At 33.8% G+C, this 9,789-nt stretch overlaps 1 protein-coding gene across 1 annotated transcript; it reads left to right on the top strand.

The window, feature by feature from the left end:
• Positions 1-550: 550 nt before the first annotated feature.
• LOC134276443 (von Willebrand factor D and EGF domain-containing protein-like) lies at positions 551-7,993 on the top strand. The gene is made up of 7 exons (XM_062758700.1): positions 551-724; positions 3,372-3,595; positions 3,689-3,935; positions 4,143-4,298; positions 4,457-4,625; positions 4,878-5,068; positions 7,760-7,993. The coding sequence occupies exons 2-7, from the start codon at positions 3,411-3,413 to the stop codon at positions 7,991-7,993; spliced, it is 1,182 nt and encodes a 393-aa protein (XP_062614684.1). The 5' UTR covers positions 551-724; positions 3,372-3,410.
• The last annotated feature ends 1,796 nt before the right edge of the window (positions 7,994-9,789 follow it).

Here is a 9,789-nt window from a genome sequence, read left to right as displayed (position 1 = left end):
TGGGCCAATTTCAACCAAACTTGCTACAAAGTATCCTTGGGTGAAGGGGATTCAAGTTTTTTTGTTCAAATGAAGGGCTTCGCCCTTTTCCAAGGGGAGATAATTATGAAATAGAGAAAAATCAATGGCATTTTAAAAAAATCTTCTCAAAAACAACTGAGCCAGGAAAGATGAAACTCATATGGAATCATCCTCAGGTAGTGTATATTCAAGTTTCTTCAAATCATGACCCCCGGGGCAAGGGTGGGGCCAAAATGGCCGACCCAAGTTTTACATTAGAATATATAGGAAAAATCTTTAAAAATCTTCTCCTCAAGAACCACTGGGCCAGGAAAGATGAAACTCATGTGGAATTATCCTCAGGTAGTGTAGATTCAAGTTTGTTCAAATCATGACCCCCGGGGCAAGGGTGGGGCCAAAATGGCCGACCCAAGTTTTACATTAGAATATATAGGAAAAATCTTTAAAAATCTTCTTCTCAAGAACCACTGGGCCAGGAAAGATGAAACTCAAGTGGAATGTAGGAACTGCATTTTAGATTCAGTCTAAACACCATCTATGTTTCCCGTCTTACGATGGTCCATGGTGCGTCTGCGCAGTCGCAGCTAGAGCAGGAAGAGATGTCTTCGTCATAGATTTGTGTGGAGAAAATAACGTCATCAGCTATGAACTGTGTGAGGATAATGTTTTAAAAGTCAAGAAAATCCACGACAAGTATTACAAGGTTAGAACGTTTGAAACAAACATAATAAACCAGGTCAGAAATTACCAATCCCGACCTAGATTACATTGATACAATTACATGTTAGTTAATGTGGAATTCATACGTCTAGATGTTGGAAGGGTCTTGCGGTTCATTAAAAAAGTTCCATACGGCATTTTATTTCTCAAAATAAATATAACAAAAAGGCTAAGGTAAAATTGATGAAAATGTTGGGGTTTTTTTGGAGAAAGGACATTGCACATGGAATAAACCAGTGAAATCTAACAGCCCTCCCTCAAGCATTTCAAAAGTTGTTCCCATTGTAAAAAAAATCGGTATATTTTGCAAAAGTTGATAAAACTCCAAGGTCAGTGTCAGAGTTCAAGTACGAGGGCCGTTCAATAATTACGCGGACTCTGCTATTATTTACTCTTATAGACGTCATATAGTTATACATTTGTAAAATTCCAATAATTTTGGGCAAAATTTCTGTAGTTTAAAAAAAAAATCTCCAAAAATAATCGCTATGTTGATATTGCTGATGGAGAGGTACATGTATGGAGCACGACAAAAAATTGAAAAAAGCATGAGGAATCCAAAATTTAACTCATTAATTTTTCTATAATTCGTGATTTTCTCGACAATTTTCTCAAATTTATCTTTATATAGTTCTATTATTATTTATTAAGATTTCTGACGTGATATTTTAAGTACTAACGGAAAGATAGTGATTTTTCTCCGATGCGATTCCCTTGCTAACAAATGTGAAAATGACGTCTCCTGAATTGACGGAGCATTATGTGTAATGCTCGAGATACATGTATCTCCAATATAGATTCAGAATATGGATAATAAAACATTAAGTAACCCAGGGTATTCGTTACATTTGTCCACAAATAGCAAATTGGAATTTTAGACAGTAAGACGTCTGTGAAAAGGCTATAATGGAGGACGGGAAGATTATCAACAAAAACTTTATCCGGACTGTAAAGAACGTGAATAAGAGTCACCAATGTCACACAATATCTCATAAACACCTTCAGTCCCCCCCCCCCCCAAAAAAAGCCAAAGAATATGCTTTGCTTGTTTAATAGATTTTAAGCTTAAAAGAAATGATGTATGGATGTTTAGTAGTTATGGCAACTCAAACTGTACAGGAATTCTTGGGAAAAAAAATGAAAGCTCCATCACATATTTTTTTTATAATGCCCCTGACGTCGGAGATTTTGCTGCTCAGTGACTTAATAATATGTCCCGAAAAAATCGCCAAAAATTGATACCATTTTACAACATTTTGATATGCAATTTTGAAGACCATATAAGTAAAGATTCTTTTATATTCTGTGTGACATTTTGCACGATTATGTCGTCAAATATTTTTTTCTGTGCAACAAGTTCGCATAATTTTAGAACGACCATCGATTGTTAAAACTCAAACAAATGTCTTATCACTAGGAATATACATTAGTATTATAAAAAACCCTAGGCATCTGCCATTCAAAAGTTATGGACATGGATCATGGTTTTTGGGACAGGCGGACTGAATAGCAGGGTAAAAGCTATATATCCTAAGACTTACACCTATATTCGACAGGGCATAAAATGAATTAAACACTTTTTAGCTCACCTGACCCGAAAGCTCAAGTGAGCTTTTCTGAGCATATTGTCTCCGTCGTCCGTCCGTCCGTCTGTATGTCTGTTTGCTCATTTGTTTACTTTTCACATTTTTGAATTCTTCTCAAGAACAACTTGGCCGATTTGAATCTTATGTGGTAGCATCCTGGTGTAGTGTTGATTCACAATTCGTCAAATCATGACCCAAGGAGGTTGGGCGGGGCCACAATAGGGAATCCAAGTTTTACATAGAAATCAAGGGAAAAAAACTTTTAAAATTTTCTACTCAAGAACCACTGGGCCAGAAAAGCTGAAACTTCGGGAAGTGAAGATTCTAAATTGTTACAATTGTGCCCCCCCTCCCTACCTCATCCCCCGGAGGGCGAGGCCACAATAGGTACATGTATACAAGTAAAGGATAGCATCACCAATGTTACTCCGGTGAGCAATGTGGAAATATCCTAGGGTAGTGTAGATTCTAAATTGTTACAATGGTGACCCCCCCCTCCCTACCTCATCCCCGAAGGGCGATGCCAAAATAGGGATACAAGTAAAGAACACCACCACCAATGTTACTCCGGTGTTCGATGTGGCCCAGGGGCCTCTTGTTTTCGGTTTCAGTCTGAAAGGACGACTTTTGAATTGTAGACAGGGTTTAATCAGTCTTGCTTCCAGATACTGCAAAAGGACCCCGTCCCAATTGAAAATATCTTTACTTATTTTTCCCAGAATGTGGGTAAAAATTCCCAAATAACAAACACATTAAAATTTCCATAGTTTATTCTAGAAAAAAATTGAATATTGAGGTTTTACTAACTCATTAAATTGTGAATAGCATGTGACTTACAGTTAAACTCTATTCATCAAGAAAACTTGATATTAAACATAAATATCTCCAAAATTTGCCTTTTTTTATTTAAAATTCCCAATTGAAAGGGGTCAGGACCTTGTACCAAAAAGGGCCAGTTAAGCCCAGGTTCGACATCAATAAGGTTTATAGTTTTCTATGTACGTTTTTGTAACTCTTTTTATGAAAATTTTTATGCATATCAAGATATATTTCCCCACTGGCACGTCACTTGCAATCTATATCATGGAATGGAGTGGACATTATAACATCGACCTTGAGATTCTCCCCTCTGCAATGGATATAGGAAATGCTGATGGTTTATGTGGATACTTTGATGGTGACAGGGAAAACGACTTCAGAAGGCGAAACAGTACCATTACAGACGACATCAGTCAGAGTTATCCTAATGACTTCTCTAGGTCATGGATGTAAGTTTAAAGATCAACGTTTACAAAAAAAGTGATATAACGTGATTGATCCGATGTCAAATAAAATTTGTTTACCATTTCCTTTGTACGTAGGATTCCAGACAACGAAAATCTTTTCAGTGGTAGCTCCTTAGTTTATAGCGGTTTGCAATCAGTGTCCTCAATTCTAGTACCTCACTGCGCATGCACGGAGGACGGTAAAACCCAGTGCTCCTACAATACGTTTACACCCTGCAACTCAAACAGAGGCAAACAGTACGAATGTAATGTAGATCTTGTACAGAACAGAAGACGAAAGCGGGATGTTTCCGATATGTCTATGGAAAGAGATCCTTTACTTGTATGTAATTAATTCCTAAAATTTATTTCAATTATTAAGTTAAAATACTTTGAAGTTATTTGCGTTATGAAAACCTTTAGATTCATTATGTTTTCAAGTCAAAATATTTAATATCATACTAATTTAATTAAAATAAAGATACAATCTTCTGCGAAAAACCAACGATAGTATCATCTTGATAAATTGTTATTCATTTAACAACTTCAGAGAATGAAACGCACGATTTCCTACGTACAGACGACTGAATACTCTGAGAGAGTTTGTCTCCAGGCTTTTGAAAATTCGCCTGAATACAACACCTGTCAACAGCATGTGAATGACCTTAGTAATGTAACCTTGTCCAATTGCATTGAAGACATAAGAGTAGGTTAATTAGAAAAACAATATAAGAAATTTGGGGAATATATTGAAGATTTTATCTTCTAATATCAATCATTTTGTTCAGAAATAGTGGCCTTTTTTATGCATTGAAGACATTGGAATAGAACAATGCAATGCTATACCGTAAAAGTTGTTTTCAGATGACAGGCGATGATAACCTAACACAGATTCACGTTGAAGCCGCCCTACAGCAATGTTCCACATTTGTGCTTTTAAATGCCACACTGCAAGAGGCAGAACCGGAAGTAACGTATACAGTACAAAACCTCTGTCCAAGCAATTGTACCGGACGTGGCATGTGTGATGGTGGTACGCCATTATTAATATCATACGAGTAAAGAAACTGTGTTTGCTTATCTTCTCATTTGAAAAAAAAGAATCTTCAAAAGCCAACAGATAAAAAAATAAGATTAAATAATTTTGAAAAGTAGCTTCAAGATTTTTGTAAAATATTAAAAATAATTTATCAAAATGTTATATGTTACAATGATTTCATATTCATCGTTTTATTGACGATCGTCTCAAATGTGGACAATATATTTTCCCTATTTTTATTTTAAGGTAACTGTACGTGTGACAATGGCTTTGGAGGGAGCGACTGTTCCTTTGATTTACTCGCACCTCCTACTATAACAAGTGTTACCGGGGCTGGACTGTGTGATCGGTCCACTAAAACCTGTAAAGAGGCAACGATAATGGGAAAATATTTTTTTGAAAACATGGACTCAATATGCTATCTTACTGTGAAACAGGTACTTCTGATTGTCATTTGTATAAAATAGACGTTAAATATGTAGATCGATTTAATCTGCGGCTGCGACATACCTTAGATAATGCGTAAATGAAGTGTCTGTTCATTCGTCAAATCATTTAAACTTAAAATTGAAAGTTGCTTTTCTCTTGAATTTGACCTGAGAAGACAAGTTTATGATATGGCAGGAGTTTTCCCTACAAAGATGAAACCCTTAAGTCCGGTTTAATGGTGGCTTATAGGTCCTTAATGGTGGTTTTATGGTTGTCTTTAAGTCACCATTAAGCACCCTTAAGTAACATTTACACCACCATTAAGTTACCATTAAGCCAACTCAAAGTCCTTAATGGGTGCTTAAATGTAGCTTGATGGTAGCTTAACGGTGGCTTACAGGTCCTTAATTGTACTTTTAGACCACCATTAAGTCACCATTAAGCTACCATTAAGCTAGACTTACAGGTGCTTAATGTCCAAACTCCATTAAGCTACCATTAAGCTACCATAAAGCCACCATTAAGCCACCATTAAGTCACATTACGCAGTCGATAATATTGTTTATATGGGTAAAAAATTATTTTTATAGTGATTTGCTATCAATATTGTAAATGTAGAGTTCGCACATATCTTGATTTAGTAAAAATTATGAAAAAGAACGAAATTAAAAAAAAAAGATAGCCGCTGACGGGGCGCGATCCCATGTCCTTAGGGTTGCAAGGAAAACGATTTATCCATTAGGCTATGGCCGCTCTTGATTAAAAAGGAAAATATTAAATATTTAAACTTTATTTTTTTCAAAATTTGTTTGGACTTGTAGAAGTATTTACTAGTATTTTGTTGAACGTTTATAAAGTTGAGAATTTATTTGTTAATCAAAATATAAACAATGTTATTTGTGGATCTTTTTGAAAGGCTTATATCACATTAATATTTCTACATTGAGTTCGGATTTAATATTGATGTAATGTGATTGAGTTCGCTCTGTTATTCGAAAATTTTATACATGTAAGCATTACATCACGATTGAAAATAAATTAATTATAGATAAAACACAAAATTCTATCATCGAAAAAGAAAGACAAAAAAACAGATTCTACTATTTTTTTAAAAAAAATATTACTGCGGATATTAACGGTTTCTGTGTCAACAATGTAGTGACAATCCTCGCGTAAGAGTTACCTTGTTAATTACGTTTACAAAAACTTTTTTTAGAATATCATATTCAGTTTCAATTCTTTTTCTATCATAATGGATATCAAAATAATTGACTTTTTACGATGAATTATAATTTTTAATTTGTTATATGCTTGCGTTTAATTTAAATTTTGTAAAAATAATTGATCATAAAAATCTGTCAGTGTACGTTGTGTATGTGTAGTTTCATGTTAGTTAACCGGGGACGGGGGACACCTAATTAAGGTCTATTGTCTGACCAGTCGGTGTACTGTACACTGATAATCTGTTAATCTTACCCCGTTTCTCAATGTGTATAAATGTGGTCGGATGTCATGTTTAGTCTGATCAGCTGTTCTTCTGAAAATCGATTTTGAAATAACAATCATTAAAGACCGACTAGATTTTGACAGATACTTACCGCTGCATTAAAAAAAAATAACAAATTAATTGAAATTATTCATGATGTAAAAGCAGGGACCTATATAGGTCCCTGGTAAAAGTCAATCTTTGAAAACTTAACATTTCTATACCAGTAACCCCCCTCCCTCCCCCCCCCCCCAAAAAAAAAATTAAATACAACGATTTTTTTTTTCATGAGACTAAATGACTTAAAAGTTATATTCCCGTGAATTCTGTAGCTGAATGTTTCTTTTAACACATGAAATATAAACACCATTTTTTTTTAAAGTTATATGTATTTTGTGTTCATGGATAAAGATAATTTTAAGAACAAATTGATTTGGGGTATTGAAAATTTAAGATATTTCACAAGGACTTGCTCCGTCGTGTAATAATTATTTATTTTTAAAAATCATATGCACTAAAAATAAAAACAACGCATGTAATAATGATTTATTTAAAAAAAAAATATACGGTACTGATAATGGATGTCTTGTTTTATTATCACTGTTAATGATTAAAAAAAATAATTATTAGACTCTTGGAGCAAGCCCCTGTGGCTATTAGCTAACTTTGTTCTCAGTGATCAAGATTATGTCAAAAAAACTCGTAGAATACGATCGAGAAAAAATTATGAATTGGAATAGATTTTGCGTAAATGATATTAAAACAATTAAAAGTTAGTTCAAAGATTCTATATAAGATGCTTAAAAGTTTAATGAGGTTTGACCATTAAGTCACCATTAAGTTCAGCTTAATGGTGGCTTAATGGTAGCTTAATGAAGTTTGGACATTAAGCACCTGTAAGTTGCAGCTTAATGGTGGCTTAAAGGTTTTAACTTCTTTAAGCCACCATTAACCTACCATTAAGCGATTGCTCAAAGGTGGTCTTTTGTCTTGTGCCGATTATTAAACCTTACGCAATGACCGAGTACATCTACACTCTTGAAGTTCTTCACCGCTCTATGGTGGCGTTTTTCAAAAGTTAAAAATGGGATATAATTTCAAATGGGATGTAAAATAGCATACAATCAATCCTTCAGTGTTAATATAAGTGTTCTTACAACTAGATAATAGCATCATATCCTTTTTCTGCAACTTTTTAATATTTTCTTTTCAGACCAAGATTAACCAAACGGAAGAAAGTGAGGAAAGACAGATGAGTTTACAAGAGAGAACACTATTTGAGGGCTTCTGTCCACTTCCGTACGATACAACTGACATCTGGACGACCGAAATCAGGTTCAACATTTCCAACGACGGAATACGTTATACAGACACGTATAATGTTATTATATACCAATCTCGTTGTCAGGAGTACCACAATGAATCAGGAATGTGTACTTCACCTTAAAGGTACGTGCTGCTTTCTCTCTCTCTCTCTCTCTCTCTCTGTGTGTGTGAACCTTTATGGAGTTTATATTAATTACTGAGTATTATAATTGTGAAAAATATATAAACATTATATGTACTCTAATCACAACCTTGTCTTTGATATCATTTTAAAAATTTTCCTCTATTATTCTTCTAAAAACATTGTCGATCTTGCTATTTGAAAAGGTATGTTGTTCTTGCATTCAAATACATGTGAGTTTAATGGGACGAATGACACATGGCCACATAATTAAGTTTAATTAGGTTATAGTTTTCAGTAATTTATTTACAAATTCTGATTAAAACCATAGTACTTGTACATTTTTTGACAGTTTGACTTCATTGTCTCGTATGAAAATATTGAGGAAGTTTTAACCTTTTTTGTAAATATAAAACAATTTACGGAATAGATTGATCCACTCTTCTGTTTCCCTACACTGCACGTCCAACGAGTGTTTGACGTCATAGTTAATCTCTTAGTAAAGTAAGATTATGTATACACGGTAAATCACAGGCAGTATTTTCACATAAAAAGAGGTCTTGATCAGAACATGGTAAAGTATCTTGTGAGTTAGTGAACACAACAATTTTACATGGTTGTTGATGGAAATATTTTGTAGGTAGTCTTATTTCGCTTAATTTGCAAATGTGTGTTGCATATGTCATAGTTGGTTTTTCCTGTACTCGGGGAATGTAAACATGACACTTTATTCCCATTCCTATGTCTTTATTTACTATGCTCAGTGCAACGTTGAGCTCAGCTTCACCATTCAATATTTTTACATCTAATCAATTAAATAAGGAACGTGCATTTCAACGTTTATTTTCAAATATTGAATGATAAAGTTTTTCGCAAATTTAGTATTTTCGTGTTTAAATTGTCTTTAAAAGTATGTAATTTTCCGTCTCCAGATGCAGTGTGACAGAAGAATCTTGCTTTTTCGATTTTCAAACCCTATTCATTCTCTAAAATATTTTAAAAGACACATGTTCACTGATATATTTTTATCCTTGCAAAAAAAAAAAATTGTTATGGACGAGAAAAAGGGCCCCAGAAAGTCCACTTGACACTCGGGGGCATAGTATTTTACTAGTATCTCAAAAATAGGCAAGAAACCTATTGATACCACTGTTTTAAGGTACATTTAAGGTAATACAAATTAAAATATATAAAGTATGAAAGAAATTGGATGATGATTTTTTTTTCAGCTAAAGGTCCTTCTTGCCCTTAAATGTATCCTAAGAGTTGATGAGTTTTTAAAAAATGATAAATCTCTTTTTTATATCATATACAGGATGGTTTCTGTTACATGATGTTTATCATTAGCCCCACAGCACTGTATATGGTACTTTAAAAAATTAGAAAAAAAAGTTGAAAGAAATTGGATGATGATTTTTTTTTTCAGCAAAAGGCCCTTCTTGCCCTTAAATGTATCCTAAGAGTTTAGTTTTAAAAATGAAAAATCTCATTTTTATATCATATACAGGATGGTTTCTGTTACATCGATAGTTTATGCATTAGTCCCATGCAGAAAAGTTCGACCAACATTTTTTTACTGCAATGCAACGAATAATAAATTCAACTGGACAAAAATGAATGCAAGTATTTACACGATACTTAGGGGTATGAATGCCATTTGAGCGCCTATTTAAGTTATAAACACTACATGTAGTACAGTTACATGTAAGTATTATAAAGTGATTTCTTTTATTGTTATGGGTCAGAATAACCCTAAATGCCAGCAAAGATCAATCACACAGTTTAAACTTAACAAT

This window comes from Saccostrea cucullata, unplaced genomic scaffold (assembly GCF_032062105.1).
Source record: "Saccostrea cucullata isolate Sc308-1 unplaced genomic scaffold, CSIRO_AGI_Scuc_v1 ctg6678, whole genome shotgun sequence".
NCBI lineage: Eukaryota > Metazoa > Mollusca > Bivalvia > Ostreida > Ostreidae > Saccostrea > Saccostrea cuccullata.
The sequence above is the reverse complement of the archived record's forward strand: the minus strand, read 5'-3'. Positions and strand labels throughout refer to the sequence as shown.

What these genes read in the sequence shown, in the direction of transcription:
- LOC134276443 (XM_062758700.1), top strand. Translation starts at nt 3,411, where the DNA reads ATGGAATGGAGTGGACATTATAACATCGACCTTGAGATTCTCCCCTCT. An exon ending in ATTGCATTGAAGACATAAGA is followed by an intron (nt 4,299 to 4,456) that starts GTAGGTTAATTA and finishes AGTTGTTTTCAG; the next exon opens with ATGACAGGCGATGATAACCT. An exon ending in GCTATCTTACTGTGAAACAG is followed by an intron (nt 5,069 to 7,759) that starts GTACTTCTGATT and finishes TTTTCTTTTCAG; the next exon opens with ACCAAGATTAACCAAACGGA.